Source organism: Pezoporus flaviventris, unplaced genomic scaffold (assembly GCF_033815535.1).
Source record: "Pezoporus flaviventris isolate CSIRO_AGI_PZ_B2104156 unplaced genomic scaffold, CSIRO_AGI_Pfla_v1 ptg000013l, whole genome shotgun sequence".
Taxonomy (NCBI): domain Eukaryota; kingdom Metazoa; phylum Chordata; class Aves; order Psittaciformes; family Psittacidae; genus Pezoporus; species Pezoporus flaviventris.
Window position 1 is genome coordinate 31,867,989 of NW_026892561.1, and position 18,838 is coordinate 31,886,826.

The 18,838-nt window shown below is 39.4% G+C and overlaps 1 protein-coding gene and 1 long non-coding RNA gene across 2 annotated transcripts in view; one reads left to right on the top strand and one right to left on the bottom strand.

Moving 5' to 3' along the window:
- The window catches only part of LOC133268238 (sucrase-isomaltase, intestinal-like), a 29,200-nt gene extending 11,804 nt beyond the window's left edge, over positions 1-17,396 (top strand). The window contains exons 3-7 of the mRNA XM_061451085.1: positions 4,302-4,358; positions 4,670-4,794; positions 5,154-5,242; positions 9,048-9,097; positions 17,244-17,396. Of these exons, the coding sequence (XP_061307069.1) occupies positions 4,706-4,794; positions 5,154-5,242; positions 9,048-9,097; positions 17,244-17,396 (381 nt within the window). The 5' untranslated portion in view covers positions 4,302-4,358; positions 4,670-4,705. The remainder of the gene's footprint in view (positions 1-4,301; positions 4,359-4,669; positions 4,795-5,153; positions 5,243-9,047; positions 9,098-17,243) is intronic.
- The window catches only part of LOC133268853 (uncharacterized), a 302,382-nt gene that overhangs the window by 273,208 nt on the left and 10,336 nt on the right, over positions 1-18,838 (bottom strand). The window lies entirely within an intron of this gene.

The window sequence follows — 18,838 nt, forward strand, 5'->3', positions numbered from 1 at the left end:
AAATAATCACATTTATTTTTTATGTCTACTAAATATTCCTCTTATAAGCTACCTGTTCTTAATAATTAGTACATTCAGGTTTGAAGATAGTTCTTATCTGAACAGCTCTATTGAGTGTAGACTCATTAAGTTAAACTAACAGTGAACAGAATCAAGTTAGACTAATTTTAAGTCGCTGAAGTTCGTTTCTTATTAAATTGTTCTGAGTTCTCTTTTATAGGGGAAACAACTATTACAAAAGTTGTTAAAATTTTTAAGGTTTTTGTTGCTAATAGTAACAGAAAAACAACATTAGAAAAGAAATGAAATAAAGCAAGGCACTCTTATTTCCATAGATTAGACATAAAAACGATTATCTTGCAAGATTAAGAGAAATACAGATTAGATGTAAAATCTAATCTATGGTGAAAGGTGATGAAAGCACTCTTCAAGTTCTGTTGTTTGCTTGATGTGCGTAGATATTACCCAGAAATAGTACTGCTATATGCAGATTTGCCTGAAGATCCATCACATCTGCTTGCTTGTGTTACCTGTATATTTGGGGAAGTGTTTGTTTTAATGCAAAAAGTTCTCATAAAAGAGACGTATGCCAGGAAGAAAAAAACAGATCTGTAGGAAGGTGTCAGGATTTTTGTTTTATTGTTGGCTATATTTTGAGAAGTTTCAAGTTCTACCTGTGATACATTTTTAAATACCCCAGAACAGATACTGTTATTAGATTTTAATCATCTTACTTTCCCTTTTTATCCTTTAAGTCAATGGATAACTTATATGGAGTTCAAACTTTCTTCCTGTGTTTGGAAGACAACACTGGAGCCTCCTTTGGTGTTTTCCTAATGAATAGCAATGCCATGGGTAAGAAATCTTTCTCTGTAGCTCTCAACATTACAGTTAAATGTCTTTTAAAATAATCTGTGGAATTGGGATCAAAATTGAGTTGTTGTAGCTGTCCTTTTTTTTTTTAAAGATACTTCACGCGACATTTTAAAGAAAGTTATCTGCAGATATCTGATGACAGTCATTACTGTAAGCTGCTTATGCCAACCTCATGGAGTTTAACCATGCCAAATGCAAGGTCCTACACCTGGGTCGAAACAATCCCAGGCACAGCTACAGGTTGGGCAAAGAAGAGATTCAGAGCAGCCCTGCAGAGAAAGACTTGGGGATGCTGGTTGATGAGAAACTGAACATGGGCAGGCAGTGTGCACTCGCAGCCCAGAAAGCCAACGGTATCCTGGGCTGCATCAAAAGGAGCGTGACCAGCAGGTCAAAGGAGGTGATCCTGCCCCTCTACTCTGCTCTTGTGAGACCTCACCTAGAGTATTGTGTGCAGTTCTGGTGTCCTCAACATAAAAAGGACATGGAAGTGTTGGAACAAGTCCAGAGAAGGGCCACGAGGATGATCAGGGGACTGGAGCACCTCACGTATGAAGATAGGCTGAGAAAGTTGGGGCTGTTCAGCCTGGAGAAGAGAAAGCTGCATGGAGACCTCATAGCAGCCTTTCAGTATCTGAAGGGGGCCTATAGGGATGCTGGGGAGGGACTCTTCATTAGAGACTGTAGTCACAGGACAAGGGGTAACGGGTTCAAACTTAAACAGGGGAAGTTTAGATTGGATATAAGGAGGAAATTTTTTCCTGTTAGGGTGGTGAGGCACTGGAATGGGCTGCCCAGGGAGGTTGTGAATGCTCCATCCCTGGCAGTGTTCAGGACCAGGTTGGATGAAGCCTTGAGTGATATGCTTTAGTGTGAGGTGTCCGTGCCCATGGTAGGGGGATTGGAACTTGGTGATCTTAAGGTCCTTTCCAACCGTAACTATTCTATGATTCTATGATTCTGTGATACACAATACAAGCAGTGTGTATCTCACAGATAACTTGAAGATTACAACTGAAACCTGATGGTTCGAAAACCATCTGGTGCCTGTGCAGTAGACCAAATTCCTCTCCATGATTTAAATTTGTCTGAATTTTTAACTTTTTTTTCCCAACTGTAGGCATATTAGCACCAAACAAGAGATAAAGGTTTGGAAGAAATAGATTTATGGGCAGTGTTAGCTAATAGTCAGTTAAAATGTGTTGAATGACTCTGCTGTTAAAGACGGGTAGGGGAGAACGTGCAATTCAAAACTCTGTGAGCCCATAGAAGCAGGTTCTGGTGTCACAGAACTGAAAAGGCAAACACGTTGCAGCTATGCGCCATTGAATTTCTGTCTCTGAAATAGCACTTTTCACATTTGGCAGACTGTTTTCTGCCTGTTGAAAAATAGTAATAATAATATGATATTTGTTTTCAGCCTCAGGATCAGCTGTGTTTGTACCTGATTCAGTGTTTGTAAAAGCCTCCAAGTATTCCTTTCCTTTTCTTCAATGTTTACTACACTTTCCTGCCCTGTATGCACTCTTTATAAAGCTCACACTCAGGGAGACACAGTTGTACGACCACTTGTGCAAGAGTAAGTTTACTCATCAGCCTATGTGGTATTCTTATTGGGAATAACTAAATCAAACACACTAAATGTTGTTAAGGACTTTCTGAAGACTGATGTAGTCTGTGAAAATGCACACTGGAATGTTTATAGACAACTTAGTTCATGAATTACCATACTGGTGTAATCAGAACCTATCTGTAATTTCTCCATCTATGCACATGTTATTATCAGTCACTCTTACAAGTTACAATGACATGTTATTGTCAGCTAATTAAATTATTCTCCACCATCACATATATATATTTACTTGTTTGTGTGTATACACACACATTATAATGTATGCTTCCCTGCCTTGAAACTCTTGAATAAGCCATGTCAAGGACACATGCACACCTACACTTTCACATATGTAAAGGGTACCAACTAAACTAGTAAGACTTTTTTTTAAAAGGCAATTTTGATATGCCACTCTACAGTCATGATGGTATAGTTCCTAAACAGAGTTATTGCTATAACCTTCCCACTCGCCCAGGTTCTACTGTGGAATATCTATAAGCAGTTACTGTGGGATCCAGGGCTTCTTATTTCCCCTGTACTCAGTAGGTTTGACTGGTTTGGTATCTATCTCATGATCACTTCATAGGGCACAGGGATACTTTGAGGCACCAGTTCCAGCTCTTTTCTCAGGCAGGCGACTGCAGCATAAAATCCCAGTTACTCTAGTCCTGTAGAAAAAAATTCCTTTATTTCTCTGATTAGAAACCACCTTCAAGTTCTGAACCTTTGTTGTTTGGTCTTGTGACAATTCTGTTATTCAGCTTAAAGGTTATAGCTCCTCTACTATATATGCCTTTCCTTCTGAAATCACACTCCCCCTCCTTTTGAATGCTGCAGAAAGCTGAACCACAAAAGTAGGCTCTGATATTTCCCCAAGGATCCCAGGAAATTTGCTCTGATCCAGTTCTTTGTCTTGAGCAGACCTGTAAAGTCTTTTGGCAAAGTGATTGCGGAGGGCCTTGTTCAGTAGCATTACCACAGCTCTATCGCCAGTGCAAACATGGTTTTTGCAAAAATCTCAGTGAGAAAAGAATGGACTGATATGTACTTGCCAGCAGACAAACTGGGACTCCATTTGAGAGGAGGTTATATAGATCCTATTCAATAACTCGCTAACACAACAGTTGCAAAGTCTGCCTTTAAACTGAGTGGGTTTATGTTTTGTTTTGGTTTTTTTTCAAGAGTGGGCATGGGACTTTCAGGTTTTCAGCCTGTAGATGGATTCCCAGCAAGCTTAAGTTTTCCTCTTTCTTTTTCTTTTTTTTCCCCTCTTCATTTATGATTCCAGTTTTATCACTGCTGAAATGAAAAATCTTGCACTTTGTGCTATAAAATACAGCTCCCATTTTCTAGTCCTCGATGGAGTCAAAATCATCTGGTCTGATATTCTGATTCACCTCAACTTTGTTTTATCCCTGAATTTCCATCAGAATCAGCTTTTCTTGCTGATTTTCAGCTTGTCTGAGCTGCAAGGAAACAGATTGTGGCTTATTCTGTGGCAGAATCTTGTAACTTGTGACTGTTAATGCCAGTAACACATATGCCATGGAGAAAACCAAACCATTTATTAAATACATAAATGAAAGTAAGGATCTGAAAGATGCCAGCTCAAAAAAGGGGGAAATAAAGAAGACACAGAGATACTTGTGGGTATGATATGAGCTACTGGATCTGAAGCGTTGCGACTTTGGGTTGAAGTCATTGAGCTGCTGAATTGTAAAATGTTGATTCAGTGGCCTCCCAGCAGCTTTGCAGAAATTGTGCTTGGATTGTTCTCTTCCTTTCTGGATATCATTTCTTTTTCATCTTCCAGGGTGTGGTTTCAATTCAAGCATATATTCCTGATGCTGTGTGGTATGAGTATGATACGGTAAGTAAATGCAGAGGAAGCTGTGGGGAGATTTTGTAAATGGTGATGTGATGAAATAAGATTTTCAGCCCTGCTTTGGTGAGAGACGCCTAAAGTAAACCCTGCAGGAAGTAAACGGTGAGATAAGGGAAGAAAGGTGGTGGGTTAAGTGCATGACTCAATGCCTTTACGTGCCCATTGGCAAGTAGATATTTACATAATTTGAGCCTTTTCTAAAAGGAAGCTTTAAGATAAAACTCAGGTTGTAAGAAAAAGTTCACAGCAGAGAGTAATGGAACATACCCATTCTGTTTAAATTCCCTGTCAATAAGGGAGCAAAAATTTCAGTGAGAAAAGAATGGACTGATATGTACCTGCCAGCTGACAAAATGGGACTCCATTTGCGAGGAGGCTACGTCTACCCTACTCAACAACCAGCTAACACAACAGTTGCCAGGTATGACTTAAAACTGAGTGGGTTTATGTTTTTTCTTCAAGACTGGCCTTGGGACTTTCAGGTTACAAACCAGTAGCAGCCCTTGAAATATGGGGGTAACTGTGAGCCACACTTCCACAACTGTTCACTGACAGGCGCAGTGATTAATTCCAGGTTTATTTGCATAGCATTTTGTAAACTTGCCATGTGTTTTAATAAATTGACATAAAAATGAAAGGCAGCCAAGGGCTAATCTAAGGTAATTCTCAAAGTATTGCAGCCCTGTTGAGCGTCACTTTCTCAAAATGAACATGAAGGATGCATTCAGACTGGTTTGATATTTGTTACAGATGTAAGACAGAAAATCTCTCTTTCAACAGCCGCAAGAATCCAATGGGACTTATAATTGCTCTGGATGACAATAATGCCGCTTCTGGGAACTTGTTCTGGGATGATGGAGAATCTACAGGTGAGCAGTTAACAATTGTGAAATAAGTATTATTAGCAAAACTTTAATGCATACAAGTTTCAATCGTCCTGCTGATTTCATGGAGCAAGAATAAGGCATTGTGAATATTGAAGCCTCCTATTAATACCTGAGCATTACTTTTTCAGCACTATTAATAGTGAAGCTGTAATTGTTACTGATTTAGTTTTCACTTGTTTAGGTTTCACTATGGCCTTAAATACATAAATGTTTGCTACATTAACATGCTGACTGTTAAACCATGCGGTCAAGCCATATTCTGGCATTCATAGAGACTGGTTTCAAGGGGGACAAGAATGCAAATAATTAGTGTTTGATGCTAAGAATCGGTAGAAGATGAAAAACTAGCAGTAGTTTTTATTCACCTTCTGGAATTATTAAATTGCTTATGAAAAGAGTTGAAATTTTGTTACCTCCAAATTATGGTGCTGAAGCCAACTATTTCCAGGCCATGTGTTTTCCAAAGCATAATGGCGTATATGCATGTGAGTAAGCTTGTATGGGTTATATTTGTCATGTTACAAACCTCTCCTTTAGTAAAGAGGCCAGAGAACTTGTTTCCTCCTTGAACTCTAAATATGCAAGGCCTGTCAGCATCGCTTCTTGTGATCATAGACTCATTGAATGGTTTGGATTGGGAGGAACCTTAAGGATCTTCTAGTTCCAACCACCTTCCATGGGCAGGAAGCACTACTAGACCAGGATGACAAAATCTCAGAATCATTCCTGAAAGCCACATCCATCCTGGTCTTGTGCACTTCAGCAGCCGCAGCCTCTTGGGCCAACCCGTTACATTTTTTGCCACCCTCATAGTGAAAAATTTCTTCCTAATATTTAATCTACCCTCTTCTAGTTTAAAGCCATTGTCCTTACCAACACTGTCACCCCACAAAGAATGCCACCAAATTTGTCAAGCACAATTTTGCCATGTTGGCTGTCATCAATCACCTTATTTTCCACGTGACTGAGCATAGTTTCCAGGAGGACCTGCTCCATGATCTTGCTGGGCACCAAGGGGAGACTGAGCAGCCTGTAGTCCCCTGGGTCTTCCTTTTTCCCCTTTTTAAAAACGGGGGTTACGTTTCCTCTCTTCCAGTCAACAAGAACTTAACTGGGTCGCCACGACTGCTCAACTATGATGGACAGTGGCTTGAACACTTCATGTGCCAGTTCCCACAGGACCTGCTGATGCATCTCCTCAGGTCCCGTGGTCTTGTGCACCTTCAGGTTCCTTAGATGGTTATGAACCTGATGTCATCCTACAGTGGTTGTTTCGTCATTCCTCCAGTCCCAGGCATTTTTGCCCGACTTCCATATTGTTGGTATGCATCGTTCGTTAGCTTGGAGGTGATCCTTGAATATTACCCATCTTTTCTTGGCCTCTCTTCCCTCCAGGGTTTTATGCCATGTTACTCTACCTAGTAGATCCTGGAGCAGGCTAAAGTCTGCCCTCTGGAATTCCAGGGTACTGAGCATGCTGCGCACCCTCCTCGCTGCCCTAAGGATCTTAAACTCCTCTATTTGATGTCTGTGCAGCCAAGGCTGCCCTTGAGCTTTGCATTCCCCACCCAGCCCTCCCTATTGGTGAGAACAAGGTCCGGCATTGCAGCTCTCTGCATTGGCTCCTCTATCACTAGAAGGCAGTTATCATGTTGAGCTGGTGATGACAGCACTTACCTCACCATTCATTTTTTTTCTTTCAAGCAATTTACAACACACATTCCTTTTTCTTACTCTAAGATTAAGGTCACTGCTTAACTCAGATGAAGTTAAAATTAAAACCAAACAAACAACACAAGGCTTTAATATGAGGTTAAATTTATGCGTGGAATACATGCATGTCTAAGGAAAGCAGAGGTCATGCTCAAGCAATGGAAAAAACCTTTTTCATTCTATATCCATAGACATATACTTCATGTTAATCTTGAGATGAAGGAAAATTTGGAAAATGAAGTGTCTAAATCTAAACACTTTAGGCTGCTCTTTCAACCTTTGTCTTTTATTGCACACTTTTTAGAAAAGTCAGCAAAGAGTTCAAAGGGTTCTTCTGAAATGATTTTTTGAAGAAGCTTTACAAAATGCTCAGGCTTGTATAAAATGATTGAAGGACTTGTATTTCACAGAATTTATTGTTTTATTTACAACAAACCATAGCATTCAGAGCTAAGGATTTTGGTTTATGGTGTATGCCCGTTCATAGTGTTGCATTTCAAGTAGCCCCAATCTCCTGATTCATGCATCAATGCTGTATCCATAGAATGCTGTCAGTGGCAAAAGTGCCAGAGTTTCCTTTAGATACACTGAAAAAAACATAGTTTAAAAAATAGGAAATTGGTAACAATAAGAATGTACAGATAAAAATGAAGTTGGAGTCATACTACTATTGAGGTAAAAAAAAAAAGTAATGCTTATATTTTTGTTAATGCAAATAACGACACACAATATTATGTGTGTTTAATTTATAATCCTGAAAATTAGTTAGAGGTCCTGCAGGCAGTAATTCATGGAGGTATTTTACACACCAGGTGTCTACCTATGCATGACTGTTTTTTTTGAGAGAGATATTTAGGAGATATTCAGGAGATGACAGCGATTGTCCCATATGAATCAACCTCACTATTGTAAATCCACAGCAGTATCTGAATTCGTGCATTCTTACTTCAGATACAACTAACAAAAGACTAACATCTTCTACAACTAATCACCTTCTTCTAGACACTTAAGTGGTCTAGTTTCTCTGGTTTATTCTCCTCTTGCTAAAAGCTACCTTTATCCTTTGTCACAATATATTTGTTTCACTTGTGCAGGGATCAGGGGTTCAACTGAACTTCCATGAAAGCAGGCAGGTCTTGGCCTTCAAAACTGCATTCCCATTTCTTAGTTGCATAGCTACCTTGTTCTCTTCAGTGTGCATTCAACCTGAGGATCTCTCATTTGTTATTTTCATTGTACCAATCATATCACCCAGAAAAATTCTCAAGCCTCTATTACTTTATTTTTAGTTTTGTGGAAGTTTGGGATGCTTTTAAGAAATAGAGCTGTGATTTGTCTGGTTATTGCTGCCATAAATATTGAACGTCTTGGGTGGCTGCTATAGGTATGGGTGACAGCTCTATGTACTCCTTTGTCAAGGCCTAAAATAACAAAGCTATTATTGTACTCACTTCTGTTAAGAAACAAAGCAATAAAACATCTTATGAGTTTCTTTCCTGACCAAAACTTACAGGTTGCACTCTCTTCAGGGAAACTGTTTACAATTTGTTTGCAATGACAGTATTTTCCGTTACATACATGGTGGAAAAAATGCCAGATTGACTCAACATTTGGATTTCTTTTCCCTGGGTGTGCATTATTTCCTCTCTTATGGTTCTGTGGTAGAGATTATTGCTATTATTCTTGTCATTTTTGCATGAAAAGCACTGTTTAGGGTATTTTAAAGGATTAGCTTCAAGCCATTCATCTACGTTTAAGACAAGGTAAGAAGGTGTAACAGTAAAATAAAATAAAATTAAAAAAAAACAGTACATTTCAGAAAAGCTGGTTTCAATGAATGTTTGGGAAATGTGGAAAATCAGACATCCTGGGAGACTGTCCTAAGGAAAAAAGTAAAGGAGACATTTCCATTTCTCAGAGAAACATTAGTAAATATTTGAGAAACTCAGTGCAGTCTCTAAATGCAGTAATGCTAATAATTAGAAATCTATTGGTCTCTAGTAGTGCCACGGTTGTGGTTTTAATGCTGTTCCTTTCCACACTGCAAATGTAAACTTCTTTCTTCACTTTTTAGGTACAATTGACAGTAAAGCCTACATTTACTATGAGTTCACTGTTTCCAGTGTAAGTATTTTTGAAAATGGGGGTTATATTTCTCTTTTTCCAATCATTGGGAACTTCACCTGACTGCCATGATTTTTCAAATATGATGGACAGTGGTTAGCAACTTCATTTGCCAGCTCCTTCAGGACCCGCAGATGGATTTCATCAGGACCCATGGACTTGTGCACGTTCAGGTCTTAAAGATGGTCTCGAACCAAATCCTCTCCTACAGTGGGCCCAAGGTCTTTATTCTCACAGTCCCTGCCTCTGCCTTCCAAGACTTGGGTGGTGTGGTCTGAACATTTGCCAATGAAGACTGAGACAAAGAAGTCATTCAGAACCTCAGCCTTCTCCAAATCGCCAGTTCTCCTGATGGCTTCCGGAGGGGGTCTATGTTGTCCCTAGTCTGTCTTTTATTCGCTACGTACCTATAGAATCCCTTCCTGTTATCCTTAAAATCCCTATCCAAGTTTAATTCTAGCTGGGCCTTAGTTTCCTAACCTGGTCCCTAGCTTCCTGGACAACATCCCTGTATTCTTCCCAGGCTGCCTGTCCTTGCTTACACCTTTTATAAGCCTCTTTTTTCATTTGAATTTTCCTCAGGGGCTCCTTATCCATCCAAGGAGGTCTTCTGGCCCTCCTGCTGCACTTCCTTCTAGTTGGGATGCAACACCCCTTGAGCTTGTACTAGGTGATCCTTGAATACCAACCATCTTGGGCCCCCTTCCCTCTAAAGCTATATTCCATGGAACTTTCCTAAGCAGGTTCCTGAAGAAGCCAAAGTCTGCTCTCTTGAAGTACAGGGCAGTGAGCTTGATGCACGCTCTTCTCACTGGCCTGGGGATCTCAAATTCAACCATCTCATGATCTCTGCATCCAAGGCTGCCCTGGAGCGTCACATTTCCAACGAGCCCTTCCCTGTTGGTGAGCACAAGGTCAAGCATGGCACCTCTCCTTGTCAGCTCCTCTATCACTTGCAAAAGGAAATTGTCTTCCACACAATTGAGGATCCTCCTGGATTGCTTGTGCTGGGCCATACCACCCTTCCAACAGATGTCAGGGTGGTTGAAGTCACCCATGAGAACAAGGGCCTGCGAGTGTGAGGCTTTTCCTATCTGTCTATAGAGTGCTTCATCCACAAATTCCTCTTGATCAGGTGGTCTGTAACAGATCCCCACAGTAATGTCTCCCATCACTGTTCTCCCTTTAACCCTGACCCACAAACTCCCTATTGACTGCTTACCTGTTCACAGAGAGAGTTCCATACTCTTCAGCCTATCCTTAACATAAATAGCAACTCCCCCTCCCCACCTGCTGGGCCTGTCTTTTCTGAAGTGCCTGTAACCTTCCATTCCAACACTCCAGTCATAGGAGCCATCCCACCATGTTTCTGTGATGCCTATTATATCATACCCCCGTAGATGTGCACACATCTCTAATTCCTCTTGTTTGATCCCCGTGCTATGGGCGTTTATATAGAGGCATCTCAGCCAAGCTCCAAATGAAGCCGGCTCATTGGCTGCAGCGGCTGGGATATCTCTACATTGCTCCAAGCACTTACCATAGGTGCTGGCAACTGACTGGGTGTGTTGGGATGGAATGATGCCCCCCTCCCCCAGTACATCTAGTTTAAAGCCTCCTTGACCAGTCTGGAAAGCCTCCTACCAAAACTCTGACCACCAGCCCCCAGTAGACCTGGCCTACTAAATTGAGTCCCAAGACTCAAATCCCAAGTCCCCATTTTGAAAGATCTTACAGTAATTTTCAATGTCCTTCAAGGACCGTTCTGTTCTCCTTCCTCATTCTCCTGTGAGATTTACTAAGAAGCAAAATATTTTGCAAAATCAAGTCATGTTCAAAACACTGTCATTTTAACTGGCATTAAAATCTGCTGGTTTTAATTTTCCTCGTTAACATAAGAATCTACAGAAATTCTATTTAAGAATAATAAACTCAGCAACAACATTTATTGAACAAGAGGAATACAAAACACCAGTGGTAGTTAAAACACAAGCCAGAAGGTGGTGAATGTGATCTTTGTTATTCTCAAAATACTGAAAAAATCTTTGAATATAGTAAAAATATCCAAAGAGTGAGGGAGACGTACGGCTTGTCTGCACCCACAGAATCTACTTCAAGGCTATGTTTTAGGGTTTTGTTTTTTTTTTAAACTGAAATGTTCTTGGCAGGGTTCTTTTATGGCAGAGTGAAGTCCAACTAGTGTTTCTATTCAATATTTACCCTAGATACCATATGACAAGGACTCCAAGTGATACGATAGCATATTTTTAGTATAATAATAGCAATAATTTCTGCTAAAGTTATTCTTTCCTTTGCCATGGTGAAGTTGCTACCAGGGTAGCAACTAAGAAAGAATGCATGAGAACATGGGAGTGAAGCACATGCATTACTGGGTTTTTTTTAATCATACAGTCATTGGTAGATAGGAAACTTCAGTCACTGTTGGAGTTTGAGACTCTTATAACAAAATCATTAGTTGGCTGTAATGTTGTTGAATTAAAAATTAACATAAACTTTCACATTTAGAGTAATAAGGAAGTTACACTCTGGCACATGTGCCAGCCACTGTACAGATCCATTGTTTGGACTTTTAATATAATAAGGAATGGAATTGACTTGGAACTGGAATTTTTATATCAGGGAAATTGAATATGAACCTTCACTTGTTAGAACCCCACAAGATCACAGTAGAGTAGAGGTTAACTGCCTGTAACAGACACCTGCCAGCCTTTTCTTATTTCTGAAACAAGCAAAAAAAGGAATCTGGAACTCAACTATGAGATATCTCTTTTGTAGTTTTGGTCATTTGGGTATGACTATCCATGTGAAGTCAAACTCTAGGCCTGTTATGGAGTGAATATATTTTGAACACTTGCTCAGGTTGAAAGGTGCTTTGATTTTGGTGAAAACAGATGATTAAATATCTATTAATAATTAAAATGTGTGCAGTAGGCATAGTTTCATGTGAACAACTAGGCAGAATTCATATTAAATATCCAGATTTGGAAGCCTAATTCATTAACATACACTAGCTTATCTAACCTCAGAATACTTCACAGAATCACAGAATCCCAAGGGTTGGAAGGGACCTCAAAAGATCATCTAGTCCAACCCTCCTGCAAGAGCAGGGTAACCTAGAGTACATCACACAGGAACTTGTCCAGGCGGGCCTTGAATATCTCCAATGTAGGAGACTCCACAACCCCCCTGGGCAACCTGTTCCAGTGATCTGTCACTCTCACAGTAAAGAAATTTTTCCTGATGTTCACATGGAACCTCCTATGCTCTAGTTTACACCCATTACTTCGATTGAATGTTTACATTCAACTGTAACAGGAATCTGAAAGTAATTTTAAACTTGCTTTCAGGAGATCTTTAATAAATAGGTTGCAATTCTCAGTGGTTATTTTAAGGATAACTTGTATGAATAAAGCAAATGAAAAGTTCTCATCTAATGCTGCCTGAATATCCAATGGGTTTTGGATAAATGCCTGTATTATTCTCTATTTAGCACCTATCTATATAATAGCATTTTAAAAATACTAGAAATACTTGTTATTAGCTTGGCTATATTTCAGTACTTCTTAGCAAGTATTTATTAATGGTTTATTAAAGCACTCATGTTGCTCACTGTTGTAATAGGTTATTATGAAGAGTTTCTCAGGAATTCTTGGGAAGGTAACATTCAGATATGGAACTTTCCACAGTGCCACGCAGATTTTGTTTTTATGGATAATGTGGTAGCATTTAAATATGTTTGCAGTTTCTTCTAAATTAGCATATATAATGTATTTCTGTAGTCACAGTATTTTCAAAATTAATATTCTATCTCTACTGTCATATGGCCAAAATTTTCACCACTTTATTTAACATGCTTGAGAAATCTTCCTTTTCAATCCAATATCTTTGATTCTTCAGTTCAGCTAGAAGTGAACTTTGGTGTTCCAAAGTTTAAGCAGCAGTTCTATGTCTCTGTCAGCTGGGACTATTTCAGTCCCCCTACTGCCCGGTTAGCACAGTGATTTTGCACGTGGTGCAGTCAGGGTAATATGAACATGAGCTGTTGGAAGGGGTATGCAGAAGGGGAAGTGGGTCTGCACAGTTCTAAGCTGAAGCTGTGCTTCTGTGATTTCACTGCAGTAAATACCTTCTGCAACTGGAGCCAGCTAGAAGAAAAAACCCACACCTGCTCAAGCATGTCTGCACCTGCAGCTGCATCACTGACTGTCTCAGGACAAGCAGGCAAAATCTTTGTTTTGAGTCTAGCAGGTTTAAGATCACTGACCCTGAGCAGATGCAGTTTTCAAGGTACATTTTAAAGAGAGTTTACCCAAGTCTGATACTAAAGAAATTTACTGCTTGCCCAGTTGGGGAGCAGGTCTTGGTATACCTGTTTCACGGTCTTCATCCTTATAAACATTATGTTGTACAAGCTTAATTATGACCTGGATTATGAAATAAGATGGTTACAGTGCTGTTTCTCATATAGTTTAATTTATATGTAATTACTTGCCATCGAATGTTTCCTTGTCCCAACACATTCAAACACAATGTGTCTTCTTTTCAGCAGAGGTTTCTATTATGAGGCAGCCACCAAGACCAAGCCAGGGTGATGCTCTGCATTGTAAATGGAAGCAATCAATCCAAAGACTCTGCTCTAGTATTCATTCACAACGCAGAATGGAGAGCAGGTCTGATCAGCTCTTGGGAACAGTAATTACTTCAGGCTCACATAATTACTGTAATTAAAATATAAAATACTTTTTGTTTCTAGATTTAGCTGGCATGGCCTGGTTTACTTATATAATTGACAATAATTTGACAGCAATAAGAATATTACCAGCATTTCTGTATATTAAGTATGAATGGAAATGTAGTGAAATGTTTCTTTCTGTTTTGAGAGATACTGTAACTAGAAAGTATGATCATTTACATACCGTTTCCAGACATTCTAACACTTGAAATTTATAGAAAATAGCAGCCTCCTGATAGTATCTGAAGGGGGCCTATAGGGATGCTGGAGAGGGACTCTTCATTAGAGACTGGACAAGGGGTAACGGGTTAAAACTTAAACAGGGGAAGTTTAGTTTGGATATAAGAAGGAAATTCTTTCCTGTTAGGGTGGTGAGGCACTGGAATGGGTTGCCCAGGGAGGTTGTGAATGCTCCATCCCTGGCAGTGTTCAAGGCCAGGTTGGAAGAGGCCTTGGGTGATACGGTTTAGTGTGAGGTGTCCGTGCCCATGGCAGGGCGGTTGGAACTAGATGTTCTTAAGGTCCTTTCCAACCGTAACAATTCTATGATTCTATGATTCTATGATCTGAAGGGGGCCTACAATGATGCTGGAGAGGGACTCTGCATCAGGGACTGTAGTGATAGGACAGGAGATAACGGGTTCAAACTAAAACAGGGGAAGTTCAGGTTAGGTATAAGGAAGGAGTTCTTTACTGTGAGGGTGGTGAGGCACTGGAACAGGTTGCCCAAAGATGTGGTAAATGCTCCATCCCTGGCATTGTTCAAGGCTACACTGGTCAGAGCCTTGGGCAACATGGTCTTGTTTGAGGTGTTCCTGTCCTTGGCAGGAGGGCTGGAACTACATGATTTTAAGGTTCCTTTCTTACCCTAACCACTGTATAATTCCATGGTTCCATGAATTTATATATAGCTCAGTTTCCACTTTATTCTTTGGTAGTAACTGAAGGAGTACTTGTGCAACAGAAGATATGTAATTGCTTTTCATGTATACAGCTTTGGCTCATCCCTGGATCACAGAGTTGGCACCTTGAGTCAGCAAAACACTCAGGCCATACTCATTCTTGAGCAGTTCTGTGTATCATATACACTTCCTTTACATTTGAAATTTTATCTGCAATTTCCAAAGCATTGTTGAAGTAGGGTAGACTAAGCAGAGGCTGAAAATGTTGGATAGCATGTTACAAAGAAATAAAAGACACTAGAAAACTTACAGTTTGTCTTGGAAGAAATAATTACAGCACATTAGTCTAGTTCAATTACTACGGTAATTAAAGTGACTTGTGCATTTTTTCTGTAATTATAGTGTCACTAAAGCTGCAAATCCCGTAAAAAAATAAATAAATAGTGCATTATTGAAGCAGCTGTTTAGACAATTATTGTGGAGTTAGCATTGGAAAGCAGTGTGATTTAATCAGTGAAGTTTCTGATTAGTACTGTGGTTTAGTACTTTGCTGTAATGATTCACGGGGGGGAGCATGGCTGCAAAGGAGCTGTTCTAAGAAAGTGGAGCAGTAATGCATCCATGCTGGTCACACAGCATAGATCAACAGCATATGCTATAGAGAAAGGTGTTCATATCCTCAGCTGAGAAACCAGGAACCATAAATTCCCCTTAAGCTTACTTGGTTGCCTCTGCAGGTACTTTGTGGAAATGGCCAAGGCTTCATTTGAGAAAAATAATATTATTTTAAAGCATTTGAGAAATGGCATTACTTGGTGAAAATATATTACCTGTGTAACCCTTACCATACTGAAGTGCGGAAAATTTAAGGTACTATTATTCCTGTCAGGTATGATGCAGTTCAGTCCCTTTAGAATATCTTATGTAAGCTAATGATCTATTACTTTACATTTAATTTTCTTGGTGCTGTACATAATTTTATTGTGTCCCAGTTGGGTCATTTTGAAACTTTCAGACAGGAGCTGATATCTGTGGCCTCTTCAAAGACTCAGAGTATGAGCTGTGTATTCGCTGGATGGAACTAGGTGCATTTTACCCATATTCAAGGAATCACAACCAGAAAGGAACAAGGGTGAGTCACAAGTTTTTAATAGTTGTTAACTGCTGGGCCTTTGCAACACAATATAGAGACCAGCCAGAACATCGTACAAGCTCACCTGGCTCAAAAAATTACATTCCAAGCAAAATGGACACAAAAAGATGTTTGGCTCTTTATCAAATAAAAATTGTCTTTTTTATATGCTAGCTTGCCTATAAGGCTCCCCCTCACATGGGAGGCCTTATGCTGCTCTGGGATTTGGACCGCTTGCAGGAAGCATATTCTAAGTTTGCTTTGACTGAATCCCACTCCTACGTATTTTTCCCTGTGCATCATTTTTATTCCAACATGCTACACTGGCAAGACTAAAGTAGAGCGCTTTGGTGGCAAATGCACTTAAAGGAGCAAAGCTGACCTTAGTGCTCTCAGCCCTAATTGACCATAATTATACATCAAATGAGAAAATGGAACAGTGTAATCAGATTTTGGAGTAAGACTCGGCAATTTCTGTACTCTGCACATATGCCACCATCAGATATTGTATTTCTTTTAAGAGGAAAGTAATTGCCTAAATGTCGGTCTGTGCTGGCTAAGGACTATATTCTAGAAAGCTGTAAAACAAGATAACTGGAAAAATAAAAAAAAATGGGAACAGCACTTCGTTCCAGTTAAAGCTCCAGGTCTAGCAGAGTAGAGCTATTTATATAGCATATATCTGATGGATTAAGGTCTCCTTTTCAGAAACTGTGCTTTATCTTGCAGCGGCATACCTTTCGATAGGTCTTTTAATGCCTTTAAAAAAATGCAGATTCAGGGTTATCATGTTGCTTCCAGTCTTGCCCAATTTGCCAAGGTATTCTTCAATACATTTAATAGAGATTGGAAGTGCTCCCTGACATCAGTTGTTAGTGCTTCACTCTCTGCTTGCAAGTCCTGAGTGCTGCCCTGCAGAAAAGAGGGATAATAAATTATGTACACTAGGATGTGTCATGCCTTTGGGACACTTTGCATTAAGCAGTTTTTATAGTACTCCCCACAGGTTTTTCTCACCTTTTCCCTTTCCAGTTCCCCTCTTAGGGCTGACAGTGGTACCTGCTGGTTTTAGTGTCACTTCTTAATTGAAGCATAAATAAATGAAGGTGCTCTAATTTGGCAGAGAAATTTCCTTGTCTTTCTCTTGCTATGTTGATTTTAATGCATGTTTGGCAATTGTTAATAGGTTATATGAAGTCTGCAGACAAACATAAATGAAAAGAGGTGACAACTGTGAAGTCTTTTGTAAATATTAAAAAAATTGTTAATCTGTTTTTCTGCTTTTTGCTTTTGCCTGTTTTTTTTAGATTTTCTGAACAAGACAATCAAGCTGGACTAATAAAGGCTTTTCTCTTTCAGAGGCAATATCTTGTTTCCTGTAAGTCAACATCTGAGGAGACTTCCAAGAACATGCTGAATTTAAGATGCATCCTGTTATCCCATCTCTACATATTAATGTATGTGGCACATGCCTATCCATGGCAGCACCATGATCTGCCCTATGCTCCATGAATAAGTGGAACTCCTTTGATCTTCTTAGCCGGAAATTCCACTCAAACTTCTGTAATTATGATGCTCTTAGGATTTTTTCCTTAGTTACAGCAACTTTCCTTTCAAAAAAAAAGAACAAGATAAAGAATATGAGCTTTCAGGCTCATCTCATTTGAACAGTACTCTTAAAACTATTAGGTAGTTATTCCTGCAGTAAGAGGAGGATTTACCATCCTAATTAATCTGTCTAGAAAAATGTGATAATTTCATTCTAAGAAAAAAACCTTGTAATGTGAAAGCAATTTAGTAGAAGGCTGTTTTGTCATAAATATGATAAAGACACTGGCTTTTGGGGACAATTAAAACTTTAACCAGCTTTTTATGAATGTATCTGAAGCAGATATAGCCTCTTTGGCAAAAGCCTGCTGATACAACTTTATACAGGGAAGACTGACTGAAATTTAAAATCTTCTTTTGCACAAATACAAACAAATAGAATACTACCAACCCTCAGAGAAGATACAGGTATGATGGCACTGGAGCTTTATGGCTGGTTTTTCTTTCCTCCTAATGACTTCCTTTAAATTTCATAGGATTGGTTTAGGAAGATGACTGGGAGATAAATTGAGTGGCATGCAATATATTTTAAAACATTCTAACATTTGAGAAATATGAAATGTGATTGATTACCTGAGGAAACTGAGAAGAAAAATACTGTTTTCTACAGCCGAAAAAAACCCATGGGAATCACTGTCACTTTGAATGACACTCTGAGTGCAGAAGGACATCTTTATTGGGATGATGGGGTTCGCATTGGTATGTATGATGGGTTTTGCCTTCATAAAATCCTTTTTTGCTATGAGAATGGATGGTCAAGCTCTAAAACAGGTTGCCCAGAGAGGCTGTGGAGCCTCCATCCTGGAGATATTCAAAGCACAGACTAAGACAGGCAAAACAAAATTCATTGATATGAACTGGGGAGAGATGAAATGAATTACATCAGTTCCTGAAAGCCAAATAATGCTCAGTAGCTGACATATGAGCTTTTCTGTCTGTGGTTTTCAACAGCAACCTAGTCTTCAAAGTGGAAAATCCAAGATGTAAGAAGCTGTATCTCTTAGCCTTTGCTTGCGGAAAGTAGTGATGGTAGTTACTTTTGACTTAGGAGTCCTCCGTGCAGTATAGGGTACTGGGGGAGGAGAATTAAGAGCAGATGGAAATGATGGACTCTGGCCAAAGCAATCACATTTCTGGAGGACATATCTGAACATGCATTCAAGAAGCAAGATTGAAATTAAACCTTCAGAGTAGCATTACAGAAAGTTATTTTTCCTGATTTAAACTGCATAATGCTATGATTTATAGAATTAATATGTTGTATGAAGGAAATTGTGCCTGGGATCTAAGGCAACACAGATAACAAGGATTTGTCCTGAAACCAATGGGAACCATAACTAGATTTT